Here is a 21,521-nt window from a genome sequence, read left to right as displayed (position 1 = left end):
AAGCTGCTTCCATCTGTGAATAACTCCCACTCTGGTTGCTCTAGCAGGGAGTCTTTCAGGTCTTCTCTCACTGAAGAGGTGTACTCTATTACTTCTACACAGTCGTGCTCTAATGGGCCTTCTTTAGTTGTGGTACCTAGAAACAAAGCTGGATTCAAAAGGTTAGTTTTCTTTATTGTGACACCATCCTGCTCAGTCAGGATTACCTGGAATTTTATCATCCTACTTGGAGATAGCCGATGACCTCCTTTCTGCTCTAAGACAGTGGTTACCATGTGTGGTACATAGACACCTATGTGCCTTCCCATAGTGAGCTTCTTGGATTCCTGTATCAAAATCACAGTCGCTGCATCTGCTCATAGACATGAAGGCCACATGGCACTTATGTTGTCAAGTTGTTTGGTAAAACAGCCCACCGGCCTTTTCCAGCTTCCCAAACATTGGCTCAGAACTCCCAGTACAGCCTTTCATGTACAAACAGCTGAAAATCTTTAGACAGATCAGGTAACCCTAATGCTGGAGCAGTTGTCAGTGTTTCTTTTAATTTTTGGAAGGCTTCTTTCTGTGGTTTTCCCCCGGTGAATGGCTGCGTCATCTGGGCTTTGTACAGGGGTTACGCAATCAGTCCATAGTCCATGATCCGCAGGCGGCACCACCCTGCCATCCCGAGGAAGACTCACAACTCGTGTAGATTCTGGGGCTCTCGAATTGCACAAATAGCTTGGATACGGTGAGTATCTAGTTTTCGTTGCCTTTGCGAAATTTCACGTCCCAGGTAGATCACAGTCTGTTGGGCAATTTGTGCCTTTTCTCTGGATACTTTATAACCTTATATTATAAACATTTTAACTTTACTTATAACTTCCTATTCCCAGTGAATTTAAAATCTCCATTGTTATCTTTATGCAGGTTGCTTTTTCTTCTGTAGCAAACGGTAAATCATCAACATACTGCAACAGGTGTTGGTCTCTCAGTACTTGCCCATTCTCAGTCCAAATCTCCAGCTCTTTTGCCAGCTGGTTTCCGAATAGGGTCGGACTGCGCTTGTATCCTTGTGAAAGTTGTCTCCAGGTGATCTGGGTTTTTCTTCCATTCCCTGGATTTTCCGACTCAAAGGCAAACAGTTTCCTACTTTCTTTGTCAAAGGGTAAGCAGAAAATGGCATTTTTTAGATCAATTACCATAAACCATTTATATATCTCTTTTATGGATGTCACCAATGTGTAGGGATTGGCTACTACTGGATAAATGTCCTTTGTTATTTTGTTTATTGCTCTCAAATCCTGCACTAATCTATACTTACCATTTGGTTTCTTCACTGGAAATATTGGTGTATTAAATTCTGATTCACATTCCTCTAGAATTTGGTATTTCAAGAATTTATCAATAATCTTTGACCTGTAGAGCTCTCGCTCCTTCCTTTAACTCTGCATGCACTGCTGTACCAATTTATATTTTCCTGGTATATCTGTTTCCCATACAGAGGAAATTCCTGAATCTTCTACTTCCTTAGGGACAGGGGGACCGTTTTTTCTTTGATCATTAAAATTTGTCCCGTCTTTGATTCAGATATTTTCATTAGAAGTTCCCCGTGGAATTGGACACTCAGGTACATGTAAGAATTCATGCATTAAAACCTTGTTTCCAAAACACAAATCTAAGGGTTGCAAGAATGGCTGATTTTCTTCCTTCCCTGTGGCCCCAAATATTGTTGTTACTTGTCCCCAGTTGTCCATGCAAATCATTTATTACAGACTACGTGGCACCTGTATCTACCAGGAACTTCACCTCTCTATCGCCTAACAGTAAAGTTACCAAAGGTTCCTGTGTGGATTGTTTCATTTCCAGTCAGCTACGATATTCTCCTAGTACCATAGCCTTGGACATGTCTTCTTGCTGGAATTGATTGCCCTGGTTAAACCGGTTGTTCTGGTTGTTCTGGTTGTTCCGGTTGTGCCATTGTTCCGGTTGCTTGAGTATTCTCTCTTCCAATGCCCCTCCTGCTTGCAATACCCACACTTATTTAAGCTTAACTCTTGCATGACTGGTCCTCTCCGGCCCCTGCCAAACTTGCCTGCACCCAGTCCATGACCACCCCTGACACATCCTCTGAAATTTGGGTTCCCTTTTCCTTATATTACTGCCAAAAGATTTTGCTACTGTCTTTTACCAGCCTCCTTTTCCCTATTATTGTACACCTTCTAGGCTATCTCAAGTAGTTTATCCAGATTCCTTAATTCCTCCCCTTCTAATTTTTAAAATTGCCTTCTGATATCATCCTGTGACTGCCCAAGGAATATGAGAGCGAGCTGAACCTTCACTTGTGCTGTGTCTGTTTGGAGATCTGTATATTTTCTTGCCACCTCCTTAAGCCTTTCTAAAAACACAGTAGGGGATTCTTTCTTTTCCTGTTGGACCTCATACAGTTTAGACCAATTCATAGTCTTAGGCACAGCTTTCTGAACTCCGATCTGGACCCACTCTTGATATTTCTTCAGCCTCCGCATATGCCCAGGTGCATTAGGATCCCACCCTGGATTCTCTGTTGGAAAATTATCATCTAGGGTTCCTGTTACGAGTCCATTTCTGATATCCTCCCTTGTCCTCTCCTTGGCTGTCTTAAGTACCATTTCTTTCTCAGTAGAATCCATTAAAATATCTACTATTACTTGCATATTATCCCAATCCAGATTCTGAGTTTTCATAACCATTTTTACCACTTGTGCCACCTTATCAGGATTTTCCCTATGAGTCCCAGCCGATTGTTTCCAAATGACTAAATCTGCAGGAGAAAAAGGCACTTTTACAAACACTGGCCCCTCCACTCCTACTCCTTGTCGCAAAAGAGCAATCATGGTCTGCTTTTGTCTGCCCAGGTCTTTTCTAGCTAAGACCAGGGCAAGCTTTGACCGACTTTGAGTCCTGTGAGATACCGGTGTCACTGATTCACCTCTACTATCACCATCTCCTTCACTTACATTCCCCCCCTTCTTTGTATCACAGTTAGATCTTCATCTCCCAAGGAAGAGAGATCAGGTGACAGTGGGAGAGGAGGACAAAGAGAGAAGGGTGAAGAAGGACTAGACAAGATAGAATTAGGTGAAGTAGGATCAGACAGTGAAACAGAGACAGGTGAAGCAGGCGGGATAGGATTAGGTTCTTGGTCTTGTTGGAGCTACCTGTAAATCAACATCTGTATCGTTTTTCCTACTCAGACTTTCTTTCAACATGAAGTGTTATAGACAATGTTTCTCTTTTACACAAACCTCCTACTTATCACTTACAGATGCTCTAACCACCATTAACCCACATTCAACCTGCCATTACGGCTTACCTTGCAAATGGAAAAACAAATCAACATACGGAACCTCATCCCATTTTCCTTCTTGCTTACAAAACAACATCAACAGCAAAATGGTGTTATATTGCAAAGACCCATTCTTTGGCTATTTTTCGTCATCCTCCAAGACTTATTCTGGCTACTGTGTATTACAATAATCAATCAACTTAGCCTTACGTAACTCTTCCCCGAAATTACCCTGTCTCCAATGTGTTAATAAGCACCTCAAAGCAGAAGTTTGTGGTATGGGGGCACTGTCACCCCAAATCCCTTTAAGCTTCTCTATATTACAACTACAGTGCACCACAAATGCCGAGCCTGCAACGCTTTCGTGATTGTCTAACGGACAGGGCCTAGGCAATACCACGAGGAATTCCTTAGCCTGGGGTAGCGTTCACTGCATCTTCCTGGCAGGCAACCAAACCACAGTAAAAGCACCTAACCTGTCTCCAAGGGACATTGTGGGCTGCAGAGACTGTCTCAGCCGATGGGCTCCCTGAGAATTCCTTGGTGCCCTCTGGACCGTGGTCAGGTTGTGAACTCGCTCAGCAGGGTCCCATCTAGGGTTGCCAAAATGTTAGTGTTCAAGAACACATAATCAGGAATGATTATATGCAGGTGCTTTTATTGAAGAGCTCTGGGGGTCAGGGGTGCACAGACCCAAATCTGACCCGACATGGTTTCAAGACAAACATATTTTATATTCTATCGTTATATAACTTGCATATTAGTTATTAAACCTACATTGTTCTATTGTATACATAGATTTCATCCAAGCATGGATTTCTCGTGATCCCCCTCAAACTCCTAACATAGTTTTTCATTATACTTTGAACAACAATTATATCTAATCACATCTAACAATTATATCATTTACCATATACTGACAACACAGGCGCAGTTTCACATGATCTAGCAAATACAAGGCCTAACATTTCCCAAGGCCTACTAAGCCTAACTTTCTTTCTAACTCCCTGAATTTTCTGTGATTTTAAAATAATCTTTAAATTTAAATTTAAAGTAAATTTAATAATTTACTGTCATAACTACTGCACCTAGCCTCTAATCATATCTACACAAACAGCCGGCGCTCAGAGCTCCAAAAGCCTTGCTTTGCCACAGAACTAATATACCCTAGAGTAAGTGTTCAATATTACAAGTAGGAATCCTCTGTTTTTTCCTGATTCTGATTTATCTTCTTCTTCAGAGGAGGTGTTTTTCCACTCTAAAGGGGAACTACATATTAGGAAATCATTCAGAAGCAACTGTGATTTTTTGATGGGGAGTTTAAGTTATGTGCACCGGATTGCCTATGGTTCTTCTCTTGCCACGTCCTGCTCCCTCTCTGTTTGGCTTTGTTCACATCATTTTCACAGCCAGTGTGAGTCAATCAGGGCTTTCTGGTGGGCAGGTGGCCATCACAAGCACAGAGTTTATGCAGGTATGTTATTCATACTTCAGCTAGCCGGCTGCATTTTTACAAGCCAGTCACAAAGCTGCTGAAGAGCTCTCTCTGCAATTCTGGCAGAATCAGAGAGAACAGCAGTTTGCTGTTCCCAAACCACATCGAAAGAGAGGAGGAAGAGACCACTTGCTTTTGGAGCGCTTTTCTTTGATCAGCTTCATTTTGTGCAGAGCCTTTTCAGGGCTTTTGAAAGAGGCAGGGACTGGCTTGTTCTGCATAACTAGGATGAGCTTTATATTCAGAAAGATAAAAAGCTCTTTTCTAGCAAGGCAGATAAAATTTGCTACTAAGCTACAGTGATGAAGAACTCCCTTTTCTATACCTAGCACAGTATGGAAAGCCATCACCCCTTTCACAGATTGCTGTCGGTCATAAACTAGCTGTGATGTGGACAAGCAAACGTGGAAGTTAAGGTAAAAAAAGGTTCTGTCTGCATGCTACCAAGGCTGGCAACGCTGCTGAGATTCTGATCACTTTGCATGCATTTTTTTTTCCAGTTGTGCCAAGGGAAGGAAAGGGTACCTTCTGTACCTTCTGAAACAAAATCATAAGCTCATGATTAGAAAGGTGCCACGTGGAGTGTCCTGACTCTAACTGTGGATTGTCTGGAAAAGTTTCTTGCTTACAGGACTGTGGTTTTTTTCTTTTATATGTGGTAGTGTTGGTGGACATAAAGTCACTCTGGTATGGACAGCAGTGCTTTAGCCATTTCCCCTGCTGTTCTGAGAGACTCTGTGTCCCTGGCTAATGTCTTTTGCTGTACAGTTGGATCACAGTAAGAAACCACTCAGCTGTTGCATAAGCAGCTGGAGAGTGACAGTGTGTGACTGCCATGGAGAGAAGGAGAGGATAGATGACAATCAGGGGGAAGGCTGGGGGCTGCTGAGCCGTAGCAGGATGCTGTGCATTGCACAGCAATTTGGAGAAGGAAGCTGAGAATAGGATTTTCTTCAGCAAGGGGGTCAAGATTCAGATATTCACAAAAAAAAAGCAGTTGTACCCCATCTAGCAATTGACAGGAAGATTTAGGATTAGCCCTTAAAAATAGGGACTTTGTAGTTGCTGTTGTCCACATAATTTTTTATTTTCCTTCACGTTTTCACTCTGTGCTATGTGGCTACTTCATAGTTTGCAAGACAACTTTGAGGATGGGGGTAGTTTTACTCATTTAATCTGCAATTCTTTGCAGTTTTAGACCACCAGTTTGTATTCTTGTTTGGTTCATTTTATAAGAATCTGTGTTTAATGCCATGAGCACAAGGCTGGAAGGAACCAAGTAAGGTCATTCTAGCCCAGCCCTAAGACCTGGGGGCACGATCTGACCTCTCATTGCTTAGTGGTGCTTGTCTAACCTTGCTCTTGCCAGTCTCCAGTGATAGGTCCTGCACCATTCTGAAGCAATCTATCTTAATGGCTACCTGTCCTCGGGGTGCTTTTAGGTCATTTTTTTAAAACTGTTTGAAGTAAAATTTATCACCACTGAATGAAATGATTCTATACTGTTCTCAGAGTGCAAATACACAAAACTGGAATCTGTGGAATTAACAAATAACTCGAAAACAAAGGAGGTGGAGAGGGGAAGGAAAAGAATGTTGTAAACAGTAGAATAAAAATATGCAGTCTGAGATCAGCAGTTCATTCAGTTTTCAGCCTTTTAACTCTGTGCAGCTCTGTTGAGCCTTTTCATGCTGGGCTGTTTTCAGAAATCTGTGGACAGGCATGGAAATGTGTGGAAGCAAGCCTGTGTTTAAATGTTGGGGGGGAAAAAATCCACTGTTCCAGTTGCAACAGAGGAAGCTTAACTGGGAACAGTGAGAGTTAATTCCAATAAAAGGAGCACTCTTCAGTTTCAAAGCTAAAGCAAAAGCACTTGGGGGCATGTCCATACAGCAGTGACTTGGAGATAAGAAGTTACACACTGGCTATCCTGAGGCAATCAGGTTTTCTTCAACACTGCAGGTGAAAAAGCTCTAGCTAATTGGAAGTGTGCTTTAAGAAAATCCAGCTTTTAGCATAAATGCAAATATGCCATGGCCAAGTCTGGTAAATCATGCCAGAGGACAGGGAGAGCAATCTCAGATGAGCTTGCTTTCTAGCAATAACAATTGTTTTCTTGTGATTGCTATCAGTTCCCACTGCATTCAACTGTCCTTTTATGGCCCTGAAGTATCTACCTAGATTGTCTGCTTCTAGAATTACCTACCTCTGACACCTCTGTTAATCCCTAAGTCCTTCTGCCCTTCACCCACTCTGATGCCAGGAGTGATCCTCAGAGACTACCTGAGGAACCCTGAGACCAGCTGCTGGTGATGAAAAGAGTTAGCCCCAAACATTTAAGAATTCTAAGGTGTGAAAAGTATTTTGATTTTTTTTCATGATCCGGTGTCCATGCTTTTAAGAATCTTAGCTTCATTTTTATTTTAAAATACTGTCCTTTCCATTTGGAAAATCTCAGTACTAGACTAGTAATGTAAGTTATACCTCTGCAAATAATGATATATTTTGGGCTACCGGCAAAAACCTTGAGAAACTGGAGAAATTGTTGCAAAAGATGCTGGAGAAATAGGCATCAATACTATTGATGAGAAAGTTTATATTTTCTCCCCACTGCAGTATTGCATAATCAGAAAAAAACCAAAACATATCTGTCCCTTTTGGAACAACTGAGAAGTCCCAGTTGCAAGGAAAATATGATAAAAAAGTTCCCATAAAATTCAGTTTTATTTATTAATAAATGTAATGCATTCAAAACCAGACTTTTTTGCAAGCCTTGCCTGGTAAACTTGGGGTTAACAGGGCTGATACCCCATTACTATCTCCCTGTTTGTGTTGCTGCTAAATCCAGTTGCTTGCTGATGGAATGCCAAGATTTGCACTTAAAAAGAAGCCTTGCTAAGTTTTGTACCGAGAAAAACAGTCTTGTACTGATAAAGTACTATACTTTCAACTTGGGGAAAAAAAGCACCTAGAAAATACTTTCTACTCCACAACACTCAGAAATGTACTTTATAACAAAACTATCAACAGTACAGAATTCTTCCAGCTGGCAGAAATCGCAGTAAACACATCTCTTTGACAAAGTTCTCCTTTCAGACTCCGACATGCATGGGGGAGGGAATCCACAGAAAGGAAATTTGTGATTCTGTGGTGGAAGAAAAGCCATGAAAGGGGAAGGGTGAACTAAGGTGACTTGCCAGGATGGCTTGTAACAAACATCTCCTAAGTGTCACCTTTATAGTGAGAATTACAATGAGATGTTAATGGTTATCTTGGGCACAGAAATGAAAGACATAAATAAATACGGAAAAGACTCCCCATTTTGGAGATTATTATGGAAAAAATAGTCTATGAATTCTAGTGCACCATAACCTTTATGTCCTAGTAGTACACACAAGCTACTTCTCAAAAAAACCCCTTCCAACCCAAACCATTTTATGATGCTATGCAAATAATATGTGTCAACAAGTGCTTAACACATGCCTTCACTCTACTTACTGCTGCCTGACTGTGCCCAGGACTCAGCTCCAAAAGCCATGAAAGCAGCATTTGCTGGTCCATTCTATGGGTTCCTCAATCTGCCTTGTGAAGCACAGAAATTATTGATTCTGTTAGTACTTCATCATGGAAAATTGCCACTATTCCCAGTATATATCTTAATAGTTATTACTGTATTCCACAAAATGGAATACAAAAATAGAATTCCATGAAAAAAAATCCTGTCCAGCTCCTCAGGGTATAGCTAAGTCTGCTCAGGTCCTCTGCTTCCTTGAAAGACTCTCATTCAATTTTTTAACGGGTCTTGCTATTAGAACCTTTTTCCACCATGCCATTAGCAGTAGTTTCAGAGCAAAGCATGTCAGTGATGCCAATATGTCTAATGAATCTGTGAGACTGCATAATGAATGGTTAGTTCTCTGAATTCAAAGGATGAAGGACTATACAGCCTGGATGTATGTTATGTTTTGGTAAAAGGCAAAAACTAAAAACCATGATCCCACATCAAAAGGGGGACATGCCTTCACAGGACAGCAAAACCAGGAGAGGAAAAATTGGCAAACTCATCTGTTTAACATGGTCAGATGTTAATATTGGTACTTGGGGTAGCCCAAACCACAAGTGATTATCCTCACATTGGCTCTACACTTCAAAAGCTTCCTACACAAATGCAAGATTCTGGACAAACTGGAATTTCAGGCAGAGGACAGAAGACATAATATCTGGTCATTTCCTATGTAGCAAGAATTGTCATAAGATGATGCAGGGGTTTGTTATTAGTTAGCAGAAGAGCTTAGTGTAAAATAATCCCTGTCAGAAACTTGAGTCAAAAGGCTTTTAGCTGGAGGGTGACGATGTTACAAGGCACAATGTTAAAATCCTTTTCTGATTTTTCATCATTCTTTTTAATCCCTAGAAAATTATCAGCTCCTGTGAATAAACGTGTCCCAATCTATTGTTCAAACTCAGCTCACACTCTCTGTTCAGTGATAAGTTATACCTATGCTGTGTATCGCTTCCAAAAGCACAGAAACAAAGAACAGCTTTACATGAATATCAGCTCAGCCTCTTGCTTTTTCCTTGAGCTGCATCTCCTAGAGCTGTTCAACCTAAATCCCTTCTTCCTTAGAGGTCCTATTCTCACTTTCCTTGTAGTAAGGCAAGGAGGCAGTCTTAGGCTTGCATAGGTCATATCCTTCCTTCTAGACATAATTTCCAGCAACAATCAACACAGGCTAAAAAAAAGCCAATGTAATGTTGATGTAAAGCCTCATTTTTCTTTCAGAGGGATTTAAACTGATGAAGATAAGTGGAAAAGTCATGGGCACGCTGTCCCCCTCCTTTACTCCCCTCAAGATCATTTTGCTGAAATCAGAGAGGGCCTGCTAAATTATGTCCTTCAGAAAAAGGGCCTAGACAAAAGCACCAGACTCGGCATTCTATATATTTCATATAATTGTTGGAGATGTTTGTGCCCAGGCACTGGCAGCAGGGACTGCCAGACAGCCTCACCAAAGAACAGCCAGGGCCACCCCATGCCAATTCTAGCACATCCCAACACACCCACTGCAGGGCATGGCTAAACCCTGCAGCCAAGGTGCTGGCACCTCTGGGGAAGTGTATTTAAGAAAGGCACAATCAGTGGAGAGCAAGGGGGAAAACGTGGGAAACAACCTTGTGAGCACTAGGGTCAGAGAAGAAGGATAGGAGGATGTACTCCAAGTACTAGAGCAAAAATTCCCCTGCAGCCCATCATGGCCTGGGAAGGACCCCACTGAAGGATGTGTCCTGAAGCATCCCATGGACAGCCCACTCAGTAGCTAAGTGGTTTTTTTCCCTGAAGGAACTGTATCCCATAGGAAGGACTCATTTGGGAGGAAGGGAAATGTATAAGGAGGAAGGAGAAGCTAAGAGGAGTAGTTGTGGAATGATCACAAACCTGCATTCCTATCCCCCTGCACTGCTCAGGAGTGGGTAGGAGGTATAGGAGTTGGGAATGAAGGAGGAAGCTGAGCCTGGGAAGAAGAGGGACAAAATTTATTTTTATATTTGTCTTTGTTTCTCATTATATAATCTATTTTAAATGGCAATAAATTACATTATTTTGCTCCAGGATGAGCCTGTTTAGCCTATGAAAGTCCCGTCCTTACTTCAACCCATGAGACTTTCATCTTATTTTCTTCCCATATTTTGTTGAGGAGAGATAGTGAGAGAGTGGCTGGGTGGGTCTGACAGCCAGACAAGGTTAACCCAACACTATAACTAAAACCAGAATTATGACCATCCATCTTCCCAAAACCAGGAGATATTGTGACAAATTCCCTTTTCTTCAAGATACAGTGTTAGACTAAAGCTAAGCTAAGGGGTGTTCCCTCCTTCTTCCTTTCCTCAACAATGAATGGGAAAATATTTCTGTTGTAACTGTAGTGCTACACTCACTACACATCAGTTTTTGCACTCACAAAGGCTGCAAAGTTATGTGCTATTATTGGACCTCTGAATCATGTTCTACCATAACTTCATTCTGAATTTAATGATTTATTTCATAGTAGGAAGAATTGAGCTATGGAAGTGGTTTTAAAGTGAAATTCACTTTCTGCTCTCTTTGACTTGATTGTGTGTGTATATATATATATATATATATATATTTATACATCTATCTAATATTATATATTTTTCTATTTATAGGGGTGGGGGTTTTATAAATTTTTTGTGGCACTATCTAGCCAAGAAAAAAAAACACAAAAAATTGAAAGACGTGCAGAAAATGAAAATCAGATAACATTTACAGTAATTGCAACACATTGTAGAGTCTACAGTGTGCCAGTATGTTCAGACTACTTTTTCCTGGTAACTGACTTCCCCTCCTTTTTTCTTGTGTACCATGGTGCTGCATGGTTAACTGGTTTTAGTTTTATAACATCTCTGAGTTCTAGGGCTACATTCAGGATCAAAGGTTAGCAATTAACAAACCCTAACTAGGGTTGTGAGGTTTTGCAAGAACCATATGGTAGAGCAGTTCTGGAAAGAGATTGATCACCACTCTCAAGAGGAAACAACTGGAGCAAGGACAAAGGAGGTTATACGAACTTCTCAGCCCTATCTCGGGGTGGAAAAAAATGGTTACCTCATACAATGCGGCATATCTCTACTTTTCCTCATTTTAAACACATAAAAACAATGAAATATACAAGAACATTTTTTATATTCATTTCTCTTTATTTTTCTTTATGTGAGAAATATATGAGATTTGTGGCTGCATAAGTAAAACCTCTACTGGTGCTTCCTCCCCTAGGTATTTTAGGAGTCCCCTGGAGAAGGCATGAATGTTCATCCCTGTGTAGCCACCAGACATGAACTAGTTTTCTAATTAGTCTTATTGATTACACAATTAAAGTTCTAGTCCCTTCCTTTTTCAATCCTCTAATCCTATGTCCTCCACAATCACACAAATACAAATGTAACAAATCTGCAGCATGTTATCCTTTATGGTATCCAGACACAGGGATAGAATTAAAGGGTAATTTTGTCGGTGTTCTGTGTTCCAAATGCTGGGCCTAGGTTCTGAGCAAAAAAAACTTCTCAATATGTACTGATTCACCAAGTATGAGACATATTAAAATTCTGCTTTTAATTTGTCAGTGAGCTTTTAATGTGAAGAAGAGAAATATTGTCACTTTGTCACAGAGTGCAAGAGACCATGCCCTCTCCATTCAAAAGAAATTTCTGAGGTTGCAGTTCAGTGTTATGGAAATTCTATCTATTGTGATGTTTGATTATGACTATTTTAACAAGACATATATATGTAATTTAATACCTGATATTATTTTCTCTCTTTCTCTTCCTCTTTTTTTCTCAGAGCAAATTATGACATCGACATCTAAAGGAATTTTCCGGTCATTTTTTATTATCTTCATTATCCTTGGTTGTTTCATGGCATTTATATTAATTTATATCAAACCAACAAATACCTGGATTTCTGGTCCTATAGAATCAGCCAGTTCAGTGCTGAAAATGAAGAACTTCTTTTCTCCCAAAACGGATAATCTCAATGAAACTACTGTTTTGATCTGGGTTTGGCCATTTGGTCAGACATTCGATCTAACATCCTGCCAAACAATGTTCAACATCCCCGGGTGCCATCTGACTACTGACCGCTCGCTCTATAACAGATCCCACGCTGTCCTCATCCATCACAGAGACATTAGCTGGGATCTGGCCAACTTACCTCAGCAAGCCAGGCCACCATTCCAGAAGTGGATTTGGATGAACTTGGAGTCTCCAACTCATACTCCACAAAAGAGTGGCATTGAACACCTTTTTAACCTGACCCTAACTTACCGGCGTGATTCAGACATCCAGGTGCCTTATGGCTTCATGATGGTTGGCACCAGTTCCTTCACATTAGAAGTACCAAGTAAGGAAAACTTGGTCTGTTGGGTTGTGAGTAACTGGAACCCTGAGCACGCTCGAGTTAAGTATTACAACGAGCTTAGCAAATACATTGAAATCCACACCTACGGACAAGCCTTCGGAGACTACGTCAATGACAAAAACTTGATTCCGACTATCTCCTCATGCAAATTCTACCTTTCCTTTGAAAACTCAATCCACAAAGATTACATTACTGAGAAACTCTACAATGCTCTTCTGGCTGGATCAGTGCCAGTTGTACTGGGCCCTTCCAGAGAAAATTATGAGAATTACATTCCAGCAGACTCTTTCATACATGTGGAAGATTTTCTCTCCCCCAGAGAGCTGGCAGAATACCTTCTGATGCTTGACAAAAATAACAAGATGTATCTTAGTTATTTCAACTGGAAGAAGGATTTTTCAGTGCATCTTCCTAGGTTCTGGGAATCACATGCATGTCTTGCTTGTGATCATGTGAAAAGACACCAGGAATACAAGTCCATTGGAAATTTAGAAAAATGGTTTTGGAATTAATTTGTGGGGTGTGTGTGTGGGTGTGTGTGGGGTTGTGTGTATGCATTTTTTTGAAGAAGCCAGAAAGGACTTCAGTCCAAGTGGAGAGGAAAGGAAAAGAGAAAAAAAAAGGAAGGAAAAGAGAATCGCACATCATGGTTTATCAGTTATCCTCTTTTGGCTATCCTATTTATATTTTGTAAGAGATTTTAAAAGATCAGCAGCAGAAGCAGTCATCAGCACTCAGTTTCAAATTATAATAGATATACTAATTATGTGCACTGAAGAGTATTTGATTGCTTATTATAAATTTAAAACAAGATTTTCCACATTTTCTGTGAAACATGTCCCAGTCTTTCACTTGAAGTAGTAATTTTTAACTTTTCTGTTTTTTATTTTTAACATTATCTTTGTTTTTAACCTATTTGGAAAATGAGGAAACAATTTTTTAAATGTCAAAAAAAATTTTAAGAACATAATTTGTTGTTCAAGACAGAAATGTGTGTAACACTTCAAAAGACAGTAAAGTTTCATATGTTCATCTTGCATTTAAGAGCACAGTAGAGTACAATACCTAACGTTATGGAAGTGTGATTAATTGCCCCCTTTTTAAGGGTAATGAACCTAGAACTATAGTTTTTAAAATGTACTAGAATAGTGGATAGTCTTTGTTTGTAAAAAGGTTTCCTAACAAATGGTCCCATTATGTTGCTTTAGGAATATATCTCTTCTTACCCTCTGAAGAAAAGAGAAGTCAGATTTGGAGAAAATGACCTATCCTGGTGACCAAAGCCCAGATTCATCCAATTTTTGAGTGTATTCAAATGCAGCACACCCTTGGCCTTCAATATGTCTCAAGTATTTTTAACCTGAACCAGGGCTTTAAGTAGTGTTACACTGACGAAAACAGATTTTAAAAAATGTGTTTGATTACATCAGCCTTATGCACTGAATTCAGCAGGTAATAATGGATTTTTAGAAACAGTTTGCTGAGAAATTTTAAAAAGTTCTCTCATATAATTTCTTGAATAATAGTGATTTTCCCCCAATTCTGTGAATATCTGTTGAATTTTAACTGTAGCTGGACAACTTGATGTTATGACACATAAGTGTGGGGAAAAATTACTAAGCAGTCAATTTTCTGAGAGAAATATGCTGAAATTCAGTAAATAAGCTATTAGGCTGCTACATAACCTTTCAACTTACCAAGCTAATGAATTTGGGATGTTGAATATATTTTGTATGAGAGGTATTAAAAAGGAACTCTTCAGAGCAACAACTGCTATCAATATTTGATAATGTAAGTAGATTTTAAAGTATCAAATTTGCTCTAATAGCAAATACAAAATTGTGATGATTGTCATAACTGTTTAAAATGTCTGCTTCAAACACGTATCATTTGATTTTCCTACTTCTATCAGCTAAGACAAATTTCTGATTTCCATATATATTCATATGTACACAGTTGGTTTAATGACATAAATGTATGGGTATGTTTTGATTTCAAATGAAAGCAAATCAGCTTGTATTTTCAGATCAAAGTGCTGCAAATCACACCTGCTACTGGAAAAAAAAAAAGAAAAAAGTTAAACTGGAAGGACTTCTACTTACGAGATGTATAAGACCCTCTGATCAAGCAAAGCAGTCAATCAAGTAACTGAGATTAAATATACCGACAAAAAAGTTGCTGCAGTAAGGAAATGAGAGATAAATTATAAATATTTAGCAAAAGACAGTGGGAATAGAAACACAAAAGGCTATAAGTGTAATTGGTTAAATTTATAGAACTCAAAACCCCATGGAAAAGTTATATAATTACTTCTGCTCTGCCTGTGGTTTCAAAAGCTGTATTCTGGTCCAGCTAGCTTTCAATATACTGTGAATCATCTAAACTCACCAGCATTCTTGTATGCAGCAAGATAAGCTCACCTTGAAAATTAATGCAATACAAGGAAACTGAGTCTTCTAAAAACAAACTTCCGATGTGCATGTAACATGAGTAGTGTCTTATCATTCTGAAGGCAAGTTGCTATAGCTTATAGTCTGTCCTATGGGCCAGCACAACATTTTGTTTTCAGGAGGACTGTGAAATTCTCAGTGACTGAGCATAGCACTGGTTTGGCTCAATAACCTGATTCCCTCAGTGCTGGAGTTTGGAAGTCCTTTGCATTGACCTCAGTGAAAGGTGATTGTGCACAGACATTCCTCACTTCAAATTGTGAGAGCTGTTCTGTGTGTTAGAAGGCCTTGGGGGGATTCAGACTGGTTCCTTGGCAGCAAGTTCAGCTAATTCCTTATAGCAATAACAAGCAAGAATATATAAGATATAAGAAGGGTGAAATATTGGTCAGTGTATACACAGGAAAGTTTTGAAATATACACTGAATTTTAATCCTGTAAGTAATGTCTTTACCTCTGTAAGCACAGGATCCAGTCAGCATGGCTAATCTTAGGCTGAATTTTAAGAAATGGGAAAGTCTTTTGATGGAACTGGAAGGAGTGAAGAGTGTTGTTCTCTTCACGAGGAGAAAAGCTCCACACAAGGCTTGTATATATTTCATTCAGAAAATGTTGCTAAAATTGCTTCAAAGATTAATAAAACAGGAGAGAAATCTAATCCAGAATTATGCATAAGAATCACTACCAAGTCCTAAAAAATATACATTACCCTAATGCCTCACTGGCATTCTGGAAGAGTAAGTGCTGGAACAAAATTAAGCCAATTTTTTATCAAGCTTTTAAGGTGATCTGCAAGTATCAGGACTTAAGCAGTTCTGGATAGAAATATCTTTGTTGAGAGAAGATGAAGCATTTTTGGGCATGTTCAGTCTATGTAGTAAATGGTGTGAAGCTATGGATACAAAACATCTGCATTCCATGCATGTATAAAGGCTGCCTACCTAGACCTAGACACTCAACCCATCTAGGGCTGCTTCCAGTCTGTATCTGACCTTCAGCTTTGTGAGGTCTGTGCTTCTTTTGTGATCTACTCTACAGGAGCAGCAAGCATAGATAGACTCAAATAACAAATCACTGTGAAAGAAAATGAGAAAATTTAGCAACTGTGGAAGGGACTACACAAAATAGCTACTGTGCTTTGGTACCACTGGCAAAAGAAGATAATTATCCCAGAAAAGTGAACTAGAAGTTGGGAAATCACATCAGTCCTAGCTATTCTCTCAAGAAATTTCTTTCAGACACTCAGTTTCTTTTGTTTGCTAGCCCACAACAATCTAGAGTGGCACTCATCTCAAATTAACTAAGCAGGCTGTCAGACAGAGAGTAATCACCATTCTTTCTTTTACAGTGGCTTACTTTGGATGTGTTTAGGCTCTCTGCCATGCACTGAGCTATCAACATTACTGCTTTTCTCAGTGTGGAAAATAAGACCCAAACCAGATAAGATACTAACTGCACATGCATTGCTGCCCCACTGAATGTGGACAGGTATAAGACAAAACTGGGAGCAGATCCTTCTAGAGCAGTTTTCCTTTCATTTCATAGGCAATGTCCACAGCAGATCTTGCTTAGGATGAGATCCCCATTCCTTGGTGAATCCTGTGCCAGTTTCTTTGAATGCCTCATTCCATATGTCTATACCCCAGTGAGGAAGCAGCCTGAGTGAGGCCCAGTGAAAGTGTGAGACATCCAGCAACATATTTGTCTTTCAAGAAACACATTAAATAAAATGAAAGTTGAGAGAGAGTATAAATGTGGGGATTTGTAGAGTTCATGCAGGCTGAGCAAGACCTGGGAAATGGACACCACTGAACACAATAAAGAACTACATGCCTCTCTGGGCACTCATGTTTTTTTCTCAAAATAGGCTTAAAAAAACCCCATATAATTGTCTCCCATCTCTAAACAAGCAGTTAAGTAACCAATAACTGCTCCTTTTTATTCAATAATGGGACTCCTGTTAGCCTTGTATTATCTTTTTTATTAGATGCAGAATAACATTCAGGAGAAGACAGAGGTTAGTCAGTAAGATAATTCTATTTCTTATCTAGATTCAAGGATCTTTATTCTTATTTTCTTATTTGATTTGTAAGTCCTCATGCAGCAACACTTTCTGGACATGATACAAAAAGACCTTAAGAGTATGCAGATGACCATGAGACTTAATTAAGCATGTGCTTAATTTGAAGAGCATCTTAAATGCTTTAATGCACTGGGGCGCCAGAGAATGTGTTTTCATTGCCTTTAGGAGTTGTGCCAAAGAGTGCAATCTATAGACATCAGACACCAGCTTGTGTGGCCTCTTTTGTATCATGCCCATAGAGAGTAAAGGCTGGCTGGGTACTGAGTTTCCACACTGAAACCCTGGATTCATTCTGATTTGGTGTCTAACCAATAAATATTGGTCCAACTCTTCTGCTCCTCCACCACCTCAGGCCATCCCCTCAGCACAGCACCTCAGATTACAGCCTGCCTGTACTATGGAGGGTCACTGAACTTCCATGTGCCATGAAGCAGCCAGAGTGGCTGAGGATGCTGAGAGAGTATTTCGAGACCAGTCCGAGGATGGAAGCATAAAACCTGGTCGTGTCCTGAAATCTGGACTCACTGTGCCCTACAGAGAGTCGGTCTCAGCCACACCTGATTTTCCTCTGAGGAAAGTATTTGGGTCATTCTAGGTGAGACTGTGAGTAATCTCTGTGTGTGCAAAGTGGGAACAAGAGGTATCTCTGTGTAGGCTGACAAGGAAGCTTCTGACCTATTTAAACCTAGCAGTGAAAATTTAACAAATACCCAAGTGTTTCCTTGGTCAAAACCAGTATGTTATTGAGAACAGACTCCAGGGGAAGTATTTGCATACCTACCAGCTGGTGGGGTTTTCCATTAATTTTGGCCGACAGTTCCGTTTTAGTTTTTTTGTTTGTTTTTAATAAAAGTTATTTGAAAATGTTAGAAATCAATCAATATGATTCATGCAAGATAGTTATTTCATCTTTATCGTTGCTTATCTTGCTTGGGCAAATCTTCTACCAGAGTTACCCGGTGATTTGGGAGATTCCTATGCTAGTAAAAAAAGGAATGAGCCAAGGGTGAAACGGCTTGGGATATTTCCCTTCTAATTTTTGAATATGAGTTAGTGCTATGGACAATTCTACGTTCAGAGAATCAATGTAAAAAGCATAGTGGTTAGATATGCTCATAAAAAGTACAGAAATACCAATAAATTGATTAAATAAAGCACGCGGTGGCAATTTTAATTCATGGCACTATTGCTACAGGGTGGTACAGATGATAAAACCATCAACTTGTGAGAAATAACTTCGCCTAGAGACATCATCCAGCAGTTTTCATACTGGAGGAAGTCACTTCATTACTCCATTGCAAATGTAATTAATTGGCAATCTTTTGTGTCACCTATTGACTGAAAGCAGCAGTCTCTGTGCGGTGAATAGCTCAGAGGTTTGCTCAGATGGGAGAGAGCCTCTCACCCCCAGGTTAACAGCCTGAATTATGAGTTGGTTGGTGCAGGTCACGGTTTGGCAGCCTCTAGCAGGTGGTTCTGTGGTCACAGGTTTTGCATTGCTGCTTTCAGCCAAGGATGGCAAAGAACGAAGCTGAGACTCATCTGTCACTCTCTGTGCATTTCATGGCACACTCACAGGGGGGCTTGAGACACTCTCACTCCTGTAGCCTATACCCTGCCTGTTTGTGAGAATGCAGAAGGCTTTGCTGTTCCAAGTAATAAGAGAATTTGCATTTTTTTGAGGTGTGGTGCCAGTCCGTGCAAATGAATTATTGATACTTGGGGGAACTCCTCATTAACATTCTTAAGAAATTAATAAGCAAGAAAATAATTTAATCACTGTAAATTGGCAGCAAAAGTGACTGTTTGTTATTTTTTTATTATGAATTAGTCCAGTGGAAAAGAGAATTTGATGAAACTTTATCCCCCTGGCTTGATATATCCTGGTTAGTTCCATATACAGAAATATGTTTGATAGCAAAATTTGAAAGATATATGGTAAACCAACACATATATACAAAGTTGGGACAAATTTCCTACAGAACCTCGAAACTCTAAATAAGCACTTTAGCTGTCACCAGACAGAAAATGTTTCCATCAATCCATTTATTTATAACATCATAAAAAAAGCCAGCCTTATATATGCTGTTTGGCAAATTAATTAAAAAACCTACATTTTCTTTTCTGCTTTGTAACACACAAAAGAGTTGAGATTAAAAAGTTTGGAAAGTTAACTCCCTTGGTGTAATTCAATGTTTTAAGGGATCTGTGGACACACTGAAAAGAAGTGAGAAGCTTTTCCATCTATACAAAATCCTAATGTGCCAAACTGTTTCCAGTGAATGAACAACACAGTTAAGTATACTGACTTTTTATTAGGATTTACAAAATCTTCTATTAACGCACTGTAATTTTGCACTATTTTGTAAGAAAATTTAAAAAAAAAGGAAAAAATAAAAAAGGAACAGAAAAAGAAACAGAAAAAAACCCCTAAAAATAGAAGCCAAATGTATAGTTTGTAAAATACTATTTTTCTGATATAAGGTGTCATTACATTGTGAATCTAACTGTGTTATTGTAAACTGTGAAAAATGTGATGTTCTGTTGTGACACAGCCTATGAAGGGCCATTTCTAACACAGATAATTCACCTGGACTTGTTTATATGAAACATATTCATAAATCTGAGATCACTTTTATACTTATTTTTTGTAGACTATTTTTCCACATTTGCAACACAACTGTTATTTTATATCAAACATTAATTTTGCTTGAAAATTTTATTTGAATAGGTGGGTGAATGTCTTAAATGTGCCAGAAATTCAAATCTGTAACAGAGATAATTCAGAAACTATTCTTTGCCAAACTGTAATGCTACTAAAATCAATGATGTTTTGTTGAAAAATAGGCACACTGTCAATAAACATAAGTTTCTAGTCCAATAATGATGACAATGTCACATTTTCTAGGATAAATGCCTGGTAGTTAGGAGCTGCATTTCCCTGCTGTCTTTGTGTGTGTTGAGGAAACAAAACTGTGTGCCATAGCTGAACGTCATAGATGTTCGGTCACTTAAATAGTGTGCCATGGTTTTTACCTCTGAGGTACATTAATGAGGATTAAGAGGAAAAAACAAGCTGTTTGTCCTGATTCAAACTCAGTTTCTGTGATGGGTCACATGAAAATGTGGTGGTTGTCAAGGCAGGACTGAGACAACCTCAGCAGGGAGAGTGAGTTCTGTGCATGGAAACATGTGGGGACTACATTTATTGTGTTAGTGCAAGGTCAGGACCAAAGTCCCTTTCTTTTACATTTGAATTTACACACATAACACTGAGTGGGATCTGATAGGAACCCTTTCTTCATGTTCTCAGCTAATGATATTCCTTGTACTGACAACTCTTACGTGTTTTATATAATATATATATAATGCATAAATTCATGTGTAAGAAAGAGCAACCATGACAAATTGAATCTTAATAAAAATAATATAAACCATTCTTACCTGCAGGCACATTCTAAGATGCCATGTTGAAAGATCTTGTAAAAAGTGTATTTTTTATTTATTAGTGATTGTATATTTTGCCCCATGATCTAGACATTTTATATCAGGGAGTCTACCAAAAACTGGTTTTTTCTTCCCTTTGAACACTACCATCACCCTGAGATGCATCTGGAAACTGTAGAGGTCAACCACTGATGTTTTGTGGTATTTTTTTAGTATGATGTTGTTGTTGAACTTTCTTCTGATTACCTATAGCTATGTTCAGAGTTTTCAGCATAATTTAACTGCAGACAGAAGATACCTACTGAATGAAACTACAGGTAACCACAATTATTTCAAAGACTTTCACCATTTATGTGAAATTAATATTTCAGAACACTGATTCCAAGATGGTTAACGAGCAGCTCATTGACTCTTATTTATTGAGCACTGGAATTCTCCCTAAAGGATACACACTGAATCATGTAAATAATAGTGCTCTATATAAGCCTAACATAATATTGTAATAGGTATATTTAAAATAAAAAGAGAACATTCCAAGTGTACTATAGTCTCTGATCATTATTTTATAGGTCTGATGTCACACTTTTTCTTCTTGTGCTACTTCTCATTAAGAGCCTGATCTGAAGATTGTTGCTACTCATAACCATGACTTCTGGCAGAGATCTCACAAACAGAATTTTGGTTCTTTTTAAGCTGTTGCACATGAAATTGCTGCAAGTGCTCAAGAGCAGACTGAATTCGTACGGTCACATGAGTTTACTACGTACAGCAACCAGCACAGATGAATTAACATGATACTGTAATTG

At 39.2% G+C, this 21,521-nt stretch overlaps 1 protein-coding gene across 2 annotated transcripts; it reads left to right on the top strand.

The window, feature by feature from the left end:
• The first annotated feature begins 626 nt into the window (after positions 1–626).
• On the top strand, positions 627–21,257 carry FUT9 (fucosyltransferase 9). Of its 2 annotated transcripts, XM_059842441.1 has the most exons (3): positions 636–730; positions 910–1,147; positions 12,160–21,257. In XM_059842441.1, exon 3 carries the CDS (start codon positions 12,168–12,170, stop codon positions 13,245–13,247), a length of 1,080 nt encoding a protein of 359 aa, XP_059698424.1. In that variant the 5' UTR covers positions 636–730; positions 910–1,147; positions 12,160–12,167; the 3' UTR covers positions 13,248–21,257. The 2 variants fall into 2 exon arrangements, with proteins under 2 accessions (XP_059698423.1, XP_059698424.1); XM_059842440.1 differs by lacking the exon at positions 910–1,147 and having other exon boundaries at positions 627–730.
• The last annotated feature ends 264 nt before the right edge of the window (positions 21,258–21,521 follow it).

This window comes from Haemorhous mexicanus, chromosome 3 (assembly GCF_027477595.1).
Source record: "Haemorhous mexicanus isolate bHaeMex1 chromosome 3, bHaeMex1.pri, whole genome shotgun sequence".
Classification (NCBI taxonomy): Eukaryota; Metazoa; Chordata; class Aves; order Passeriformes; family Fringillidae; genus Haemorhous; species Haemorhous mexicanus.
The sequence above is the reverse complement of the archived record's forward strand: the minus strand, read 5'-3'. Positions and strand labels throughout refer to the sequence as shown.

Coding starts and splice junctions, on each gene's coding strand:
- FUT9 (XM_059842440.1), top strand. CDS start 12,168: ATGACATCGACATCTAAAGGAATTTTCCGGTCATTTTTTATTATCTTC.